At 34.8% G+C, this 21429-nt stretch overlaps 1 protein-coding gene across 1 annotated transcript; it reads right to left on the bottom strand.

Moving 5' to 3' along the window:
* Positions 1–19367: 19367 nt before the first annotated feature.
* Positions 19368–20818, bottom strand: LOC306651394 (transcription initiation factor TFIID subunit 13-like). The gene has a single exon (XM_079123966.1). The coding sequence runs from the start codon at positions 20801–20803 to the stop codon at positions 20429–20431; it is 375 nt and encodes a 124-aa protein (XP_078980092.1). The 5' UTR covers positions 20804–20818; the 3' UTR covers positions 19368–20428.
* Positions 20819–21429: the final 611 nt, after the last annotated feature.

The raw sequence follows: 21429 nt of genomic DNA, 5'->3' as shown, positions 1-21429 counted from the left end.
TCATTTGTGGACTCAATTGTTTTTCCTACTTCAGCCTCCTAAGTAGTTTGAACTACATTTGTGTGCCACCTTGTCTGTCTCTCATGAATGCTTTTAAATCATTTATAGATTACTTATAATTCCTAAAACATGTAAACACTAAGCAATAGTTGTTACACTGTATTGACAAGATAATAAAGACAAAAAAAAAGAATATATATGTTAGTAAAGATGTGATTATTTTTTTCAAGTATTTTCAATTTGTGATTGGTTGAATCTGTGGATGCTGAACCTACAGATACAGAAGGCTGACTATATGTGTATAATTTAGTGTCAGTCAGTGGTGAGTACTATGGAGAAAAATAGAGCAGGGTAAAGAGATTGAAGGTGATATGTGTACTATTTTAAATATATTATTTGAATGAATGTGCTGAATGAATAAAAGACAGACTTCTAAACATTTGCATCTAAGTAAATCACCAAGTCTGGACCATAATACCTACTAAAGATCTTGCCAATTGATCCCTTTTTATTCATCCTCATAATCTTCCCAGTTTAGGCCACATCCTTTATCTGTAAATTGGATCTCCAGTCCAATGACATCCAGATATGACAGAGTTCCTTCTCTGCTTAGAATTATTCTGTATTCCCTGTTGACTTGATACTTAGTAACTTCTCTGGTCTCATCTCTCCCATCTCCCCCACCTCTCCTGTAAACTCAGCAGCACTCAACTAATCCACGTGCAGCCTTTGCTTTTAACAAAATCCCCCAATCCCAAATCTCACCACTTCTCACCACATTCCCCACTACTGCTTGGGTCAAACTCCATCATTTCTCACCTGGATTACTGCAGTAGCCACTTCATTTATCTTTCTTGTTTCTCTTCCTCAAAGGCTGTTCTTAAATCAGTCTTAGGGATATTGGTAAAACTGGAATCAAATCCCAATCCTCCACTTCAAAATCCATCCCTCTTCTTCCCCAAACCTTTTCATGGCTCCTACATCACTCAGCTTAAAGTCCTCAACACCACCCACAAACTCCTGCAGGTTTGATTACGTTGCCTCTTTGAGCTTTCTTACTATTTATTCTCGTTCCCTGCTCAGCTACCTTAGCATCTCATAATTGCCAAAACAGGCCAGATGCTCTCCCACATCCTGTCCTTTGCTCTTTCTGCCCAGAGTGCTCTTACCCCAGCAGGACAATTACTTCAGATCTGGATGTTTAAAAGACTCTTCCTTGAGAGGGCTTCCCTGAAACTGATGTTTAATAGCTGCAATACTACAGTGCTGTAATTCTGATAGGGATTGTATTGAATCTGTAGATCTCTTTGGATGATGTTGGCATCTTAACAATAGCAAGTTTTCCTACCCATTAACATGGGATGTTTTTTCATTTCCTTTTGTGATCCATTGTACTTTTAGTACACAAGTCTTTCATATCCTTGGTTAAATATATTCCCAAGTATTTATTCTTTTAGATGTTGTAAATGAAATGTTCTTAATTTCTGTTTTGGATTGTTCATTAAAGGTATATAGAAATCAAACTGTTTTATGTTAATTTCATACTCAGTAGATTTGCTGTATTCGTTTATTCACTCCAGTAGCTTTCTTGTGGATTCTTTGGGATTTCTATACAGAAGATCATACCATCCATAAATAGAAATAGTTTTATTTCCTTTCTTCTTTAGTTTCCTAGGACTGCCATAACAAAGTACCATGGGATGTGTGGATTAAACAAAAAATATTTATTTTCTTACAATTCTGAAGGCTAGAAGTCCATGATCAATTTGTCAGCAGGGGTAGTTTCTACTGAGACTTCTCTTTCTGACTAGTAGATGGCCATCTTTTACCTGTATCTTTACATGGATTTTCCTCTGTGCGTGCCTGTTTTAATCTTTTCTGATAAGGACACCAGTCATATTGTATTAATTCTTATGCTAATGACTTCATTTTAATATTATTGCCTTTTTAATGGAGTCACTTTCTAAGGTTCTGGGGTTTGGAATTCAACATATGAATTTGGGGGGCCACTTTTCAATTTGGATGCCCTTATTTATTGTTCTTGTCAGATTGCTCTGACTAGGACTTCAGTACAATGTTGAAGAGCAATAGTGAAAGATGGCATTCTTGTCTTGTTATTCATATTTGGGAGAAAGCTGTCATTCTTACAACATTGAGTTAAATGTTAACCCTGGAATTTTCTTAAATGCCCTGTATGTTTCTAGTTTGCGGAATGCTTTTATCATGAAAGGTGTTGGATTTTGTCAAAAGCTTTTTTGGCATTAATTGAGATGATCATGTGTTTTTTCTTTGTTCTATTAATGTGGTGCATTATGTTGATTGATTTTTATGTTCAATATCCTTTGCATTCCTGGGATAAATTTTAATTGGATATGGTGTATAATCCTTTCAATATATCATTGCATTTGGTTTGCTAATGTTTTGCTAAGTGCTTTTACATCCACATTCATAAAAGATATTGGTCTGTATTTTCTTTTTTTTTAAATTTCTATATCTGTTGCTGATAACAGGGTAATGCTAACCACATAGGATGACTTAAACCCTACCCTTCTATTTTTGGAAGACTTTGAGAAGGATTTGGTGTGAATTTTACCTTGAATGCTTTTGTAGAATTCACCATTGAAACCATTTGTTCCTGGACTTTTCTTTGTTAGAATATTTTAGATTATAGATTTAACCTATTTGTTATAGTTCTGTTAAAATTTTTTTATAGCTTATTGAGACACTTCATGTAATTTGTGCTTCCAGGGATTTTCCATTTCATCACCATTATCTAATTTGACATATAATTGTTCATAGTAATCTTTTGGAATACTTTTTATTTTTCAGTACTGGGAATTGAATCCTGGGCCTCCAGTATAACAGGCAAGCACTCTACCACTGAGATACATCCTCAGATCATCATTTTTATTTTTTTAAGGTCCACAGTGATTTCCCATTTTTATTACTGATATTAGTTATTTGTGTCTTTTATTTTCTTGGTCAGTCTAGTCAAATGTCAATTTTGTGAATTATTAAAACAAAACAAAACAGAAACAACAATAACAAAACAAAACAAACAAAAACACCCAGCTCTTGGTTTTGATTATTGTTTTTCTATTCTCTATTTTATTTAAATCTGTTCTATTGTTGGTAATTCCTGTCTTCTTCTAGTTTTGGATTTTTTTTGTACTGGGTACTTAACCCAGGGGCTCTTTACCACTGAGTCATATCCCCAGCACTTTTTATTTTTTTGTTTTGAGACAGGGTCTCACTAAGTTGTGTAGGTCCTTGCTAAGTTGTTTAGTCTGGCCTTGAACTTGCGATCCTCCTGCCAGCCTCAGTTGCTGAGATTAAAGACATGCACCTCTGTGCCTGGTTCTAGTTTGGGTTTGATATTCTCTTCATTCATAGTATTTCAAGGTATAAAGATATGTTATTGATTTGAGATCTTTCTTTTTATATAATGTAGGCATTACAGCTATAAATTTCCTCCTTAGCCCTGATTTCAATGTATCCCATAAGTTCTAGTAAGTTGCATTTTCATTGTCATGTGTTTCTAAGCATTATCAAATTTCCCTTGTGATTTTTTTTCTTTTACCAATTTGTTGCTTAAGGGCATTTTTAAAAAGTTGGTTTATTATAATTATAAAAAATAGTGGGGTTCATTGTTACATATTTGTATATAAACACAACATAAGTAGGTCGAATTCATTCCCCAGTACCTCCTCTTCTCCCTTTCCCTGGTCCTCTTCCTCTACTCTACTGATCTGCCTTCTATTTTCATGAGATCCTTCTAAGGGCATGTTTTAAAAATCTCAACCTATTTGTGAGTTTTCTAGTTTTTCTTCCATTTTTGCTTTCTAACTTCATTTTTATTATGGTCAGAAAAGACACTTTGAATGATTTCAGTCTTTTAAAAGTTTTTGAATCTTGTCTTGTGGCCTAATGTGTGGTTTATCCTGGAGGGTTTTCCATGTGCACTTACAAAGAATGTGAATTTTCCTGTGTTGGGTGGAGTGCTTTATGTATTTTTTAAAAACAATTTTATAGTGTATACTTAAGGCATATAACATTAATCTATAAGATATATATTAAAATGGTTGAAATAGTGAAACAAACCAATACCCATCATCTCAGTTATCCATTCTTTCCCATGCCCCATGGCAGGAATGGCTATCATCAACTCATTTAGCAAAAATCCTAAATTCAATATACTATGGTTAACTATAGTCCTCATATTGTACATTAGATCTGTAGACTTGTTCGTCTCACCTACCTGCTACTTTGTATCCTTTTCCTCACCTCACACCCAGACTCTGATAACCACTTTTTTTTTTTCCGTCTATCACTATGTATTTAACCTTGTTTTCTTAAGATTCACATAGAAGTGAGGTCATACAGGATTTTTTTTCTGTGTCTGGCTTATTTCATTTATCATAAGGCCCTCTAGCTTGATTCATTTTGTGGCAAATGACAGGATTTCTTAATTTTTAAGTCGAATAAAATCCTATTGTGTGTGCATGTATGTGTGTGTATGTGTGTGTGCATGTGTGTGTGTGTGTGTGTACACTCCACAGTTGCTTTATCCATTTGTCCACTGATAGACACTTAGGTAGTTTCCATATCTTGGTTTTTATAAATAAAGTGGCAAAAAAATGGGAGTGATGATATTTTTACTCAGCTGTGACTTAATTTTTTTTGGATATATACCCAGAGAGGAATTACTGGGTCATATGGCAGTTCTATTTTTAACTTCTTTTAGGAGTCTCAAAACTGTTTTCAATTATGGCTGCACTTATTTATATTCCCACCAATAGTGTACAAGTGTTCCTTTTTCTCCATACCCTCACCAACACTTGCTAGCTCTTGCGTTTTGGAAAATATCTATCCTAACCGGTGTGAGGCCCTATCTAGTAGTGGTTTTGATTTGCAATTTCCTGATTATTGGAAATGTTGAGCACCTTTTCATGTACATTTTGGTCATTTTTATGTCATCATTGCAAAAACATCTATCTGCGATCTTTGCCCTTTTAAAAGTTGGGTAACATTTTTTCTTGTAACTGAGTTGTATCAGTTTTTGATAAATCTTAGCTATTGATCCCTTATCTGATAAATGGTTTGAAAATACTTTTGCCCAATCAGTAGGTTGTCTTCTCATTTTTTAATTGTTTCCTTTGCTGTGCAAAAGCTTTTAGGTTTGAAGTGGTCTCATTTATTTATTTTTGCTTTTGTAGTTGAGGTTTTTTTTTTTTTTAATGTTTTTGTAGTGGTACACGGACAGCATGCCTTTATTTGTTTATTTTTATGTAGTGCTAAGGATTGAAACCAGTGCCTCACACATGCTGGGCAAGTGCTCTGCCACTGAGCTATAGCTCCATTCCCTGTAGCTTGAGCTTTTGATGTGAAAAACAAGCAATAATTGGCAGGGCCAACATTACAGCCAACATTTCCCCCTATGTTTTCTTCTAGTTTTATGATTCCAGGTCTTACATTTAGGTTTTTTATTCAAGCTGAGTTGATTTTTGTGTATGAGATAAAGTAAAAATCTAATTTTATCCTCATGCATGCGGAAAACCAGTTTCTCCAGCATAATTTATTGAAGGTATTATCTTTGTCCCATGTGTCTTTTTAGTGTCCTTGTCAAAAATTAGTTGACCATATATGTTTGGATTTATTTCTAATCTATTTATTCTATTCTACTGGCCTATATGCCAGCACAATACTGTTTTGATTACTATCATTTTGCAATACAATCTTAAATTGGAAAATATGATGCCTCCAACTTTTTTTTTCTCAGAATTTCTTTGGATATTCAGCGTCTTTTTTAGTTCTATATGAATTTCAGCCATTCTAGATGGGGTGAGATGTAACCTCATTGTTGGTTTGATTTGCATTGAGCTAAAGATATTGAGCATTTTTTCATATATTTGCCGACCACCTCTATTTCTTCTTTTGAGAAATGTGTGTTCAGATAATTTACCTATTTTTAAATTGAATTACTTGTTTATTTGTTGTTACTTTTTTGGAGTTCCTTCTATATTCTGGATATTAAACCTTTTTCAGATGAATAGTTGGCAAGTATGTTCTCCCATCATAGAGGCTATCTCTTCACTGTATTGTTTCTGGAATATTATTCAGCCATAAAGAAGAATGAAATCCTGTCATTTGCAACAAAATGGATGGAACTGAGGGATAATAAATCAGACATAGACAAGCACCACATGTTCTCTCTCATATGGAAGTTAAAAAAGTCCACCTGACTACAGAATAGTGATTAGGGAAGTTTGCAAAAGATTCTTTGAGGGGAAGATAGATATAGGGAGGTTGAATTTAACCAGTGCATGCTGTGTACCTGTGTGGAACTGTCATATTTAAACCCATTACTATGCACAATTAATGCATGTTAATAAAAAAGACACTTTTTCCTGTGAAGGATGCCATTGGAATTGGGTGATGGGTACTTGAAGATTCATTAGCTCTTCTTTTGTGTTAGAACATTTTCATCATAAAAGTAAAATAAACAATTTGATCCTTTACTCTGATATTATATTATTATTCCTCAAAATGATGGCAATAGGAGGCAGTTGTTTGTTTTTAGTGTCCTTCATGGTGATAATTCATCCAATTATCACATATTTTTAAAATGTTGTTTGGCCCAAGAAGTCCTAGGTAACTGGGTGTTTTGCTCCTCTATCATTTTGCCTGAGATGCCCATTTTTTAAGGCAAATTCTTTCCTACCTTTCAGGTCTGCCCAATCTCCTACTCTGAGCTCCTTTGCCTGTATTTTTGTCTTCTCCACCAGACTAGGACTGGTTCTCATCATATGAGGCCACAAATGTTTTCTGATGAGAGCCTGTGTGTTAGATCCTGTTCTGGACTGGAAATATAGGGTGAATTAGCCATGACCCATGCTCCTGGCGTTGCTGAATAAAATTATATAATGAATATAAAGTCCTAAGTGCAGTCCCTGGCACAAGTACTCAACAAATGTTAACTATCACCAGCATCATCACCATCATATATTATCTCTCCATGTCAGTTTCTAAAGATACGGCCCATTTTAATTGATAAAGTTGTGTACTTATCAATCGCATCCCTCTACACTGGCCAGAGATGTTTTCAATTTTTCATTAATGCAAACACATTAGCAAAGTCTATACTTGTTCTTACAGGCTCCTTAAAATTTTTTTAACCTCTAGATCAAAGGCTCTTAAAGTAGGGTCCCTCAAATTGCTAACATTAGCGTTACTCTGGAACTTGTTACAAATGCAAATTCTCAGTTCCAGTTCAAACCTTCAGAATCAAAATCTGATAGTAATAAAATGAGTCCAAACAATCTTTTAACAAGCACTGTAGGTGATTCTGATGCAGTGTTCTAGAAGTCCTGGATACGGATATATGTACAGAAATGGGCCTGCGGCGTCAACAGGGTAAGTGCATTCTTAAATTTTAATGGGTTCCTGGAAAAACCCGCTTCCCTCACAGAAACCTTTTAATCCGATGTTCCCTGCACGCCTTGATTGCATCAGCCTCGCCTTAGTCCCACCCCGGAGTGCAAGCACACGCAAGCGCAGCCGGGCATCTTGGGAGGAGTGAGACGCACAGGAGGCGGGGTTTTAGTTCGCGCGCTTGGAGGAGGGAGGCCGAGCGAGTCGGAAAGGGGTGTCTTCTCTCTCCGAAGTGGGTGGGACAATGGCGGAACAAGGGGTAGTGAGCTTTGGGGTTTGCAGCTTTTCTGGGATCCTAATGTCTCTTAAAAACTGCGAGTTTGCTTGTTTCTCTATCTTACTAGTACAGTTTTGCCACATTTTAAAGCATGAGAAAAATCAGTGGGGAAATCCTCCATACGAAGCTCTGCCCCTCCTGCGACAGGGTGTGCCAATTGGCCAATGGTGAGGGCGCATGCGAACCAGTGACAATGACGTAATCTTGCAATTGGGAGCAGGAACGAGGCTTTGGGTAGGGAAGAGGTCGGGTGAGAGTAACCCTGTGGGATAAATCCTGGCCAGGTCAGGGTTGAAACACCTGCTAAAAGATAAGGGGCCCCTGAAGGAGGGAGAGGAGTCTTGGACGTTAGGAGAACGAAGCTGGGGCTTGGTCCCTGAGAGTGGAAGCCGCTGTGAAGGCTGAGGTTAGAGCCACCCAAGGGTAGGTAGTCGGGTGGCCGCCAGGGGGTGACCGTGCCTGCACGCATCTACAAGTGGTGCCCCACAGTCTCTCCTATATGTTTTTGAAACCGTTTATTTTTGTATCCGTTCCCTTTCCTGCCCTATCATCCCAGAGTAAAAAGTGGGTGATTCACTTTTGAATCCCTGGCACCTAGTGGAGTGCTGGGTACAAGAACACTATGTAATCAAGATGATTGAAGGAAAAGACAAAAAGAAAAGAAAAAAGCTTGGAGGTATTCATAAATTACAAATTTTTGGTCTTTTTTTCTCCATAGAAAAGAAAAATGTCCACTAGCATATTGTGAGCCCGCACGGTTTTTACATTGTTGCAATCTGAGTGTACACATAACTCTGTATCCTTAGTTACAGAATAATAATTTTCCCTGTTGCTATAGAATCTCCACAGCCATCATCCCTCGATAATAGTTGTAGAATGTTCCATCAGACAGCTGTGCCACGATTCACTTAACCCTTCTCTTCTTGTTGGATATTGAGACTACTTCTCAGTGCTTGACCATCAAAAATAGTCTTGCAAAGAATAATTTAGTGCTTAGAACTTTTTTGTTTGGGGGTGGCAGCAGGTTGATTCTGATTTAGGAGCAGAGTTACCGGGAAAAATGGCATGAACATTTTTAGGCTCTTGTCAACTGGCTTTCCTGACATGGATCATACTAGTTGACATCAGAGGCCAAATCCGAAATCAAACCCCGTGACTCTGGGTCTTGTCTGTCTCCAAGCTGGTTTTAATTTCCCTGTACTGCAGCAATGCTTAAGTTTATTATTAGTTCTGACCTTTGGGGCAAGGCAAACACACACCAAAGGTTCAGGGACAACTTTAGCAACTGCAACAGCTGACATTGTGAGCGGCTGCAGCTCAGGTTTCAAGCTTGAGCAACTGGGGTGGATGAACTTGCCTCCCTGAGACAGGGAATCTGAGAAGAGGAACAGGTTTGGAAGGGAGCAGATGAGATCAGTTTTAAATAAGTTTAGTTTGAAGTGCCTTTGGGACATCTAAGGGGAGGTATCCAGGAAACAGGCATACATATGGATAAACAACAGTCTTTGCCCTTCTCTGAACTCCCAGAGCTCCCTATCTGTGGATCTCTCATGACTCAGGTTGCCTTTTACCTTGCACTATCCTGGGAGCTTCTTGAGGCCAGGATAAGGGCCTGATTCATTTATGTATCTCCCTCCTGGAACCTAGCACAGTGCTTCACACCTAAAAAGCTGTAGAAGTTTGTCTTGTATGAAGGAATTTCTTTAATTCCTTAATTAGATTATTCCTGTAGTTGGGGTTCTGCTCTGGGGGAAAAAGTTTGGGAAGCTTGAGTTCTGGGAGGGCTTCCTGTAAGAGGAACAGTAATGATACTGTTAATAATCATGACCATTTGTTGTGCATTTACTATGTGTGAGTTACTCTGCTATACACATACATCAGAGATGCCACTTCTTGTCTGCCATCCCTACATCCCCTGGGGGAAGGGAATTCACCATATTTACAGCTTCTGCCAAATGGTCAAGCAAGGAGTAACTACCTCTTCCCTCCTCCTAATTTAGGGTACAGCACCTGACCCAAGACCGGTTCCACAACCTGTGAGTTGTATGGCCCAGCTTTAGTAGATGAGGTGGGCCAATCAGATTGCTCTCTTGGGAATGTGAAATAAGAGATCCAGAGGGGAGTTGCCGGTTAATTGTGGGGAGCTAAGCTGTTGGGGCCAGTACACCAGGATGCTGGTTGGTGTGGGGCATTATGGACCAGGTCAAGTGCTTGTTGCAATTCTAGGGGAGTAGTTAAAGGTAGTTGGCTGAGCAAGGAGCATGGGACAGATGTACAGAGAGAAGCAGACATGTAGTGTAGATGAGTTATATTAAAAACAAATCTCTAGAGCAGAGGTCCATGGCTCATCCAGAAATTTCTTGCAGCTCCAGGCATAATGAGCTCTGTCTGTACTTGACTTCCTGCCCTTGGATTTATGATACGTGATCTAACTTCACTTGGTTTCTACTCCTTGCATCCAAAAGAGCCCTAACCAAAACCGCCCTTTACATAGATTTAATTTAATTTGCACTTCGGTCCTCTGAGGTGAGTGTACTTTTCCTCATTTTACAAATGAAGAAACTGAGGCTTAGTGAGATTAACTTGACTAAGTGATGGAGCAAGTCTGATTCTCTTAATGTCTTTTTAAAGCATTAATATATTATTGTTATTTAAAAATTACCACAAGCTTATTATTTTTTAAAAGATAGAAAGTTAATTCAGACATCTGATGTGATCTGCCAGTAAGAGCCTCTGACTCTTGCCTTCATTTTCTAAGCTCTAGCTACACTGCCCTCTATTTCTGGAATACACCAAAGTTGTCCTTACCCTTGGTTCTTTGCATAAAGTGCTCCTCTTTGTCATAATTTCCCCCTTGATTTTCCAGCGTCCAGCTTCTTCATCTCATTTGGGTCTTGGCTCAATTGTCACCTCCTCAGAGAGGTCTTTGCCCAACCACACAACATGAAGTCGCTCACTGGACTTGTTCCCCCACTGTTCTGCACATCATCCTATTTTTTTTCTTTTCTTCACAGACCTTCTTACTGTGTGAAATTGTGTTCTTCATTCATGTAATTGTTTATTGTCTGACTCCCTTTCAAATATGAGAGCACCTCACCTGTATCCTCAGGACCTAAGACAGTGCTGTTGCATATTTGTTGAATGAATGAAAATATAAACTAAAAGAGAAGTTTTCATTCAGCCCTCTTCTCTCCCAATATCAATCCCCACAGAAGGGAACTGTTAACACTTTTATCTACATATTCTCAGATATTTCTTATACATATACAAATAATGTGTCTTTCTTTATAAAGAAAAATATGAATATATGCTTTTTTATACCAAGGATAATTCTACATCTTGTTGTTTTCACATAATACATAACAGTTTATCATTAACATCTATCTGTGTCAGTGTATGTGTGCATGTTTGTGTGTATATATATATATATGATTAAAAAAGGAAAACAGACTTATAGCATTGCATTGTGTATGGATGTATCAGAACTTATGTAACCAGGCCTCTCTTAATGACTAGTATTTTCCCCAGTTTTCTTTATTATAAGAAGTAATGTTAAAATAAATATTATCGTATACATATTTACACAAACATTCTTCACACTAACTTGTGTTATATACAAATATAAATATATATTTATATATATATATAAACAAATATTAATTTTGTTTGAACTTATGTGATCAGGTTTGGCAATCATTTCCTTTATAGCCTCTGGGTTTCATTTTATGCTTTACAAAGAACTTCTCATTTCAAAATTATATATTAAAATGATTCATCCATATTTTTTCTAGTAATTTCATGGTTTCAGTTTTAGAGTTAAATTTTTGATCTATATTGAATTTATTTTGGGATAGAGTTTGGGAAAGGGATCTAGCTTCTTTTTCTTTCAAATAATTAGGTCTGCTGTCTCATTACTGTGTATTGAGTAATAATTTTTGACTAATTGTGTTGAAATGTTACCTTTATCATATATGGAGTTTTCATATGTGCTTATTTCTGCACTCTTTGTTCTATTCCATTTGGTCAGAATGTCTATGCCTGCACCAGTACTGCCCTACTTTAATCAATGTAACTTTAAAATATATTTTCATATCTGCTGGGGCTAAAATATTCTTTCATCTTCTTTATCAGAAAGTTTCTATGTATTCTCACATGTTTATTTTTTCAGTTGAAACTTAGCACAATTATGAAATAACATATTGTTATATCAATAGGGATTTTATTAAATTTATAGGTTAATTTTGGAAAAATAGTTCTTTATAATATTGACTCTTCCTATTGCAAAGTTTGACTTTCTACTTATTAAAGTCTTTTATATTACTCAATAGAATTTTAAAGTTTTCTATATATATTCTCTGAATATTCTCTATTAGTTTTATTTCTGTTTTGGATTGCTATTGTTCCCCTCATCTTTTTGAAGTGATTATGAGAAAGCAATTACCAACACTTCACTAAATTTTATTATTGTTTCTAATAGGATTTTCATAGTTTGCCTCAGGTTTTGAAATTATGTAGCCATGTCAGCAACTAGTAGAGATTATTTTGCTCCTAGGTATCAAAAGTTTATGCCTCATTTAATTTTCTTGTCTTACTATATTATATAGTCCCTTCAGAATAGTAATAGTGGTGATAATGGAGATTTACATGTTTTCCCTGACTTTAATGGAAATTCTCATATTTCTTTTTTCAGCATGGTATTTGCTTTTGGTTAGCAACAAACATGTAGTATAAAAATTATGTCAAGGAAATATTCTTTCCTGAATAACTAAATCAGTAATACATGTTGAATTTTCTTAAATTAATCTTTTGGTACCTATGAGATGATAAAGTGGAATTTCTTACTTGGCATATTAATAGTGATATATATATATTTCCACAATTATGTATTATATATATATATAACATGTATACATAATCAAATATTGAATTTACTACTGGAGTCTATTTATTAATATTTTATTTATTTAGCATCAACATTTATAAGTGAGATTGGTCAGTAGTTTTCATATATGTGAGTTTTTTTGGGGAGTCCATGCATTTCCCAAATTGTTTTATGAAGTCCTTAACCATTGAAGACTGAAGATGTGCTAATATTAGGAGAAAGTTTCAATGAATGCCAACCATGCACCCTCACCCCTTCCATGCTTCCTTGCTGCATTTGATGGTTTCTGAGGGATTTTATATACTCCATAATTTGGGGAAGAAACTATTAATTATAAATATGGAGAAAATAGCAGGGTGTTTAATCCCAGTTGACCATTTAAATAATCTGCAATGGAATTTACTAGGAAATGATAAATGATGGCCATTTTGTGATTTCACTTCTTTTCTTAAAAATAAAATGATAAAAGTAATTAGTACTTTGTATTAAGTAATATGGCAATAAAATGCATAACAATTGCATAATAACAAATACTCCATTCTACCTATCCATGAACCCTATGCCTCCCTCCATTTTCAACAATTGCAATTGTAGCTATTTCCCTCCATATTATGTTCATATTTTTAAGTAATGTGCTTCTATTGCTATTTATTTTTAAATTAATAAAAATTATATTTTTGAGCAATTTGAAGGTTTTGGAAAAATTTAATGTGAAATAGAAGAGGCTACAGTTTCCCCTAATATTAACATCTTGTGCTAGTGTCACATGTTTGTCACAATTATGAACCAATATTTTTTCATTAGTCTTAGCTGAACTCCATAGTTTAAATTCGGGCTCAATCTTTGTGTTGTATATTCTGTGGATTTTGACAAGGGCATAATGACATGTATATGCCATTGTAGTATCATACAAAAGTTTCAGTGTCCTAAAATCTGTTGGGATCCGTGTATTCATTTCTTCCTCCATTCCTTAGAAATGCTGGCAACGACTGATCATTTTAATGTCTCCAAAGTCTTGCCATTTCCTGAATGTCATATAGTTGTTAGACACTAGCTACTTTCACTTAGCAATGTGCATTTAAGATTCATCCATGATTTTTTGTGATTTGAGAGCTCATTTCTTTTTATTGATGAATAACATTGCATTCTATGGATGTACCAGAATTTATCTATTCGCTTATTGTAGGACATCTCAGATGCTTCCAAGTTTTAGCAATTATGAATAAAGTCTCTATAAACATTACTGTGCAGATTTTACCATAAACATAAGTTTCAACTCATTTGAATAAATACCAAGGAGTGCAGTTGCTAGATCATATGGTAAGAGTATGTTTAGTTTTGCAAAAATCTGCAAACTGTCTTCCAAAATGGCTGTTCCATTTTGCATTCCTAACAGCAACCAATGAGAGTTTTGTTGTTTTATGTCTTCACCAGCATTTAGCGTGCCCAGTATTTTGGATTTTGGCCATGCTAACAGATGTGTAGTGGTATCTGATTGTCATTTGAATTTGCAGTTCCTTAATGAAATAAGTGAAATAAGCCGGACACAGAAAGACAAATACCATACCTTCTCTCACATGTGGGAGCTAAAAGAAGTGGATCTGAATGTAGAATAGCGATTACTAGAGACTAGGATTTGGGGGAAGGGAGATAAGAGAAGATGGATAACAGGTTTTGAAACACACAGAAGTTTTCCATCTGTATATCTTCTTTGATGAGGTATATTTTTAGGTGTTTTGTCTATTTCTGAAGATCAAGTTGTTTATTTTAAATAAAGTATTGAAGTATAATAAAGTTTTGAGTTGTTTATTATGAATAAAAGTGCTTTATCAAATGTCTTTTGCAACTATTTTTCTTAGTCCATGTCATGCCTTTGCATTTTTATGACAGTGTCTTCCACAGAACAGATGTTTTTAGTTTTAATGAAGTCAAGCTTGTCAATCATTTCTTTCATGTATCATTCCTTTGGTGTTTTATTTAAAAAGTCATTGACATACCCGAGTTCACCAAGGTTTTCTGTTATGTTATCTTCTAGAAGTTTTATAGTTTTACATTTAGGTTCATCATCTATTTTAAGTTTTTTACTTTAAATTTTAATATTTCATGAACACATTGTGCATATTTGTGGGTTAAAGTATGATATTTCAACACATACTTATGACATGTCTTTATTAAATGAGGGTGATTAGAATTTCCTTCTTGTTATTTCTTTATATTTGGAATTTTCAAGCTCTCCTCTTCTAGTTCTTCACTAAATATGTAATAGATTTTTGTAAACTATAGTCATCTCATTGTAATTTAGACTAACAAAACTTGTTCTAACTTTATTTCAGTACCCATTATCCAATTTCCCTCTACCTTCCTCATCCACTTCCTAGCCCCTGGTAATCACTATTCTACATTTAGGTTGACTTCTTCTAGGTTCCACATATGAGAGAGAATGTGCAGTATTTGTTTTTCTGTGTCTGGCTCATTTCACTTAACATAATGTCATCTATCCAGTTGCATACATTTTTGCTGAAAATGACAAAATTTCATTCTTCTTCATGGCTGAATAATGTTTCATTGTATTTATATTTTCTTTATCCAATTCATCTATTGATAGCCACCAAAGTTGATTCCCTATCTATGCTATTGTGACTAGTACCACAATAAACATGTGAATGCAGGTATCCATATGTGGAGATTGAAACTTGACTTCCGTCTCTCATTCTTTATATAAATCAACTTAAAATAGATCAAAGACCTAACTGTAAGACCTGAAACTACAAAAGTACTAGAAGGAAGCATAGGAATACACTTCTCAAGACATTGCCAAAATTCAAACAGAAATTTTTTTTTATATGACCCCAAAAACTTGGGAAACAAAAGCAAAAGAGACTAATGGGATTATGTCTAACTTAAAAGCTTCACAGCAAAGAAAACTCTTAATAGAATGAAATAGAATGGGAACATATATTTGCCAACTCCTCATCTAACAAAGGGAACTAAAAATCTTAACATCACCAACACCACCCACAAGAAGTAATCCATACTCATGACCCTGGGTTGAATTCTGGGCACCAAAAAACAAAAAACAAAAAAAACAAAAACAAAAACAAAAAAAAAAAAACCAAAACGAGTAGTACAATTAAAAATGGGGCAAATGTTCTGAAGAGATATTTCTCAAAAGAAGAACTAGAAATGGCCCAGAAATATATGATAGAAATGGTCAAGTATCAGGGAAATGGAAATGAAAAACCACAATGAGATACCATCTCACCCCAGTTAGAACTGCTGTTATCAAAAAGACAAGTGCTGGTGAGGACACAGAAAAAGGGGGAATCTATACATGGTTTGTGAGAATGTAAATTTGAATGGCCATTATGGGGAACAGGATGGAGGTTCCTCAAAAAACTAAAAATAGATCTACCATATGATCCTGCTATCTCACTTCTGGATATATAACCAAAGGAAATATTTTAAATTGATTTTTGTGAAAGGTGGAAGGTATAAATTAATTTCTTCTTTTTCTACATGTGATATCCTGTTGCTTCAGAACAATATTTGCTCCATTGTATTGCCTTTGCTCCTTTGTATTTAGACCATTTTTTTTTATTAAACTAATTGTTGATATATCATTTTGTTATTTTTTGTTTGTACATTCAGATTTTTTTACTGTTTCCCTTTATTTGCATTTGTTTGTTACTTGAATACTTTCAAAACATTTCATTTTGATGTATCTATGGTTTAAAGATTTAAATTTACATATAATTATACATATTTATAATGTAATACAATGTAATACATTATATCAATGCAATGTAATTTTTTGATACATGTGTATATTATGTAGTGATTAAATAAGGTTAATTAGCATATCTTTCACCTTAAACATATTGTTTCTTTGTGGTGAGAACATTCAAAATTCTCTTGTTTAGCTATGGTGAAATACACGATGCCTTATTTTTAAATTATTGTTACCCCACTGTGTAATAAAACACTAGAACTAATTCAGTCTGTCTAACACTAACATTTCATCCATTGACTAGCCTCTCCCCTTTTACCCTCCCAATCCTCTGGTAACCAGTATTTTACTTTTAACTTCTATAAGATCAATTCTTTTTAGATTCTACATGAGTGAGATTCTTTGCCTGGTTTATTTCACTTAACATAATGTCTGCCCCTCATTTGTATTGCTGCAAATGACAGGATTTCATTCTTTTTTTATTGTGAAATCCTATTCCATTGTGTATATATACCACACTTTTTTTTTTTCTTGTGGTACTGGGGATCAAACCCAGGACCTTGTGCTTGCAAGGCAAGCACTCTACCACCTGAGCTATCTCCCCAGCCCCTACCATACTTTCTTTATCCATTCTTCCAGTGATGGACATTTAGGCTAATTCTATATCTTATCTATTGTGAATAGTGCCACAATAGATGTAGGAGGACAGAAGTCTCTGACTTACTGATTTCCTTTCCTTTGAATATACACCCAGCAATGGGATTGCTGGATTGTACAGTATTACTATTTTTAATTTTCTGAGGAAACTCCATACTGGTTTCCATAATGGCTGTAATGATTTGCATTCCCATGAACAATGTATAAAACTTCCCCTCTCTTCATATCTTCGTCAGCATTCATTTTTTGTCTTTTTGATACTAGCCCTTCTTACTGGGGTAATATATCTCATTGTGGTTTTGATTTCTATTTCCCTGGTGGTTAGTGATGTCAAGCATTTTTCATATATTTGTTGGCCATTTGTATGTCTTCTTTTAAAAACTGTTTATTCAAGTATTTAACTCATTTTTAAATTGGATTATTTATTTATTTATTTATTTATTTATTTATTGCTATTGGATCATTTGAATTCCTTACATATTCTGGATGTCAATGCCTTGTCAGATGTATTATTTGAAAATAATTTTTCCCATTCTATAGGTTGTCTCTTCACCCTTTTGATTGTTTCCTTTGAACTGCAGAAACTTTTTTAGTTTGGAATAATCTCATTTGTCTATTTGTGCTTTTATTGATGATAATTTTTGAGGTTTTTCTTTTTCTCTAAAAATCCTTGCCCATATTAATGTCATGTAGTACTTCCTCTGTTTTTTTCCTAGTAGTTTCATAGTTTTTGATCTTACATTTAACTCTTTAATCCATTTGCAGTTGATTTTTATGTATTGTGAGAGATAGGGCTCAGTTTCATTCTGCATGTGGGTATCCAATTTATCCAGCAGCATTTATTGAAGAGGCTATATCCATTCCTCATTGAGTGTTCTTGATACCTTTGTAAAAAAGCAGTTGGCTACGAATTTGTGGGTTTATTTCTGGACTCTTTGTTCTGTTCCATTGGTCTGCAAGTCTGTTTTTATGCTGGTAACATACTGTTTTGCTTTTTAAAAAGTTGTTGCTTTAAAAGGAGCAAAGCTAGCAGGGTGCAGTGGCACATGCCCGCAATTCCAGCAACTTGGGAGGCTGTGGCAGGAGGATTGCAATTTTGAGGTCAGATTCAGCAACTTAATGAGGACCTAAGCAATTTAGTGAGACTCTGTCTCTAAATAAAAAATAAAAAGATTTAGGGAATGTAGCTCAGTGGCAGTGCACTTATGGGTTAAATACTCAGCACCAAAAAAAAAAAAAAAAAAAAAAAAAAAAGAGTAAAGCTGGAGGTATCACAAAGATTGATTTCAAAACATATCACAAAACCAAAATAGTATAGTAATAGATCAATGGAATAGAACGGAGAATCTAGAAATAAATTTGTGCAACTACATCCAACTGATTCTCTACAGTGGTGTCAAAAACATACACTGGAAAAAGTTCAGACTCTTTAACAAAGAGTGCTTAGAAAACTGGATCTCCACATTTGTAAGATTGAAACTTAACACATACCTCTCAGCCTATACAAAAATAAACTTATAATGAATCAAATAATTAATGGGAGACCTGAAATTCTGCAACTACTAGAAGCAAACACGGGAAACACCTCAAGATATTGGTATAGCAATGATTTTCTGGCCAGGACTCTGAGAGCACAGGAAACAAAAGCAAATATTAACAAATGGGATTACATTCAACTGAAAAAGTTTCTGTGCAACAAAGGAAACAATTAACAGAATGAAGAGAGATAGCCTACAGAATGGGAAAAAAAAAACCTTTGGTAGCCACTCTTCTGAAAGAAGGTTAATATCCAGAATATGTGAAACTTAACAACAAAAAGTGTTCTAATTAAAATAATCTGAATAGACACTTCTCAGAAGAAGTACAAATTGTCAACAAATACATGAAAAATGCTCAATATCTTTAGCCATTGGGGAAATCAAATCAAAATTACAATAAGCTACCATCTCACCCCAGTTAGCATGGTTATTATAAAAACAAAAAATAACAAATGCTGGTGAGGATATAGAGTAAAAAGGAACTCTCATACACATGTGATGTGAATGTAAAGTAGTACAACCATTATGGTAGGGACAGATTGTTACTACTGTGAGTTTGTAAATCTATGCTAATTAGCATTTTGGAGCTTCTCCAATGTATATTCAAGAGATATAATAGGCAAAAAGTAAATCTAGGAAACTCCCTGCCATGACATCCCTTGAGACTTGAGATTCTCTAGACAGTCTACCAACTTTCCTCTAAGTAACAGAATCTTGTTTGTTTTATGTATTATGTGCAGGGTTTATAGTTATAGTTAGTTTGAGGACTAAAGAGAAATGAATCTACTCTGTCTGGTCTGGAAATAGAGGTGCCCATATTTTAATTGGATTATTTGTGCTTTTCTTTTTTTTTTATTTAATTTATCATACTTTATTCCTTGTATCAATAGGTTAAGAAAGTAAAATTTTCCCAGGTACTGATTTATAGATACAGTTTATAAGTGGAATCAAAAAGTTCAGTTTCACAAACAGTAACATTCAGTGATCTCTTTAAATGCAATTTTAATCCTTATTTTAAGCTAAGGTAAATAATTTAATGCAATAAGCAAACTACACACAAAACCTGTATATTCTGAACTACAACAGTGTTTCCTGTAGTTACATATGGTTTTAGTCAACTACACATTTCCATGAGTACTTACAAATATGTTAATAACGCTACCCCAAATGCTTATCCTGCCATTAACTCATTGAACATTGTCATTCCTGCTACTGAAAATAGATGATCGTGAAAAATGAGTTTTAAAACTTAAAAAGTAATATAAGTCCCAAAAGGTTTTAAATCAAAAAGGCCTTTCAACATGGAAGCATCAACATGAAACTTTAAGTTTCTAAAAAAAAAAATAAAAAAATCACTTTAGAAAAGAATATTAAAACAAATTATCTTTTAAGACACATAAACATTCTTAGAAAAACTTGTAGTTTCAAATATCATCTCCTTAAAAGAAACACAAACCAGTTCACTATCTTTACTAACCTCTCAGACCACAGTTGTCTAAAAACTTTAGAATATGTAAGGCATATGTCTCAGCTGGCACAGTCGAAATGACATTTAGATTTCACATATTAAATAGCTGTAGTATAGCTTATAATGGCATAAATATACCTAATACATAAATACTGCTTCATCCTTTAGATAGTCAAAAGTCAGAAGGAACTGCATAATTTTCAAGATACTTTAACGTATGTGTAGTCATTAAAACCCAGTAAGTAATTCAAGTATAGTTGTGTAAAGGCAGGCAATTGAAGGCTCAAGTATCGATCTAAAATCAAAGACATGAAAATAAAGACTGAAAACTTTGTTTCTCCATCTTTCATTCACATGCCTAGGTATTAGAACATTACTGTAGAAAATACACAATTATTTTATATGATTTCCACAGAAGATAACAAAATTTCATAAAGTACAAAAAGTATCAAGATCCATAGTTTGCTTCATCAAATGCTTTTCTAGCTCGTTTCAACTCTTCGTTCATAGTAAGCAAGTCTTTAACCCTAGCAAACTTCCTTGGGTCCTTTCGAATCAAGAAGACGATATCTTCAACTTGTACTCGACCTTGTCTTCCAATTGACATTGCCTTGTGAGTCATTTCGGTGATGAACTCTATGACAAGGTCTTCAAGAATATCCACTGACTCAGTGTAAGGGTTCTGGTCATCCCCAAACCCACACATCATACATCGTAATTCTTTAGAAAAAAGTCTCTTTCTTTTACCCTGCCCACCTTCTGCACCTCCTCCAATTTCTTCATTTTCCTCCTCAAAGGTAGGGTCTTCTTCCTCATCTGCCATCCCACTAGCCCACCAGCCTACAGTATTTGTGCTTTTCTTATTCTTTGAATTATTCATTGGTTTTTAGTATATTCCCAGGGCATGCAACAATCATCACTACCTAAGTAGAGAACATTTTCATCATCCTAGACACAAACCCTATACCCATTAACAGTCACTATTTTCCCTTAGTAACTACTAGTTTGCTTTCTATCTCTATGGATTTCCCTATTATGGACATTGAATATACATGTCATATAGTGTCATATAACTCATGAACTTTTGTGTCTGCCTTCTTCTGCTTAGTGTGAAGTTTTCCAGGTTTGTCCACATTGCAGCATGTATTTCATTCCTTTTAATGTCTGAATAATATGCCACAGTATGGATATAGCCACATTTTATTTATCCACTCATCAGTCCATAAACATGTGTGCACTTTTGGGCTCTTATGAATAAGGCTTCCATGAATATTTATGTATAAGTATTTGTTTTAATACTTGTTTTTAATTCTTTTTAGTATATATATAGTATTGGAATTGCTCAATCTTGTGGTAACTCTATGTTTAATGTTTTTTGACAACTGCCAAACTTTTCCAGAATGGCTGCACAATTTCACATTCCCACCAGTAGTGCGTGAGGATTGCAAT

Source organism: Sciurus vulgaris (genome assembly GCF_902686455.1).
Source record: "Sciurus vulgaris genome assembly, chromosome: X".
NCBI lineage: Eukaryota > Metazoa > Chordata > Mammalia > Rodentia > Sciuridae > Sciurus > Sciurus vulgaris.
Note: the sequence above shows the minus strand (reverse complement) of the source record. Positions and strands in the feature narration are given on the sequence as shown.

Excerpts from the sequence above, each read along its gene's own strand:
- LOC306651394 (XM_079123966.1), bottom strand. The coding sequence starts at position 20,803 with ATGGCAGATGAGGAAGAAGACCCTACCTTTGAGGAGGAAAATGAAGAA.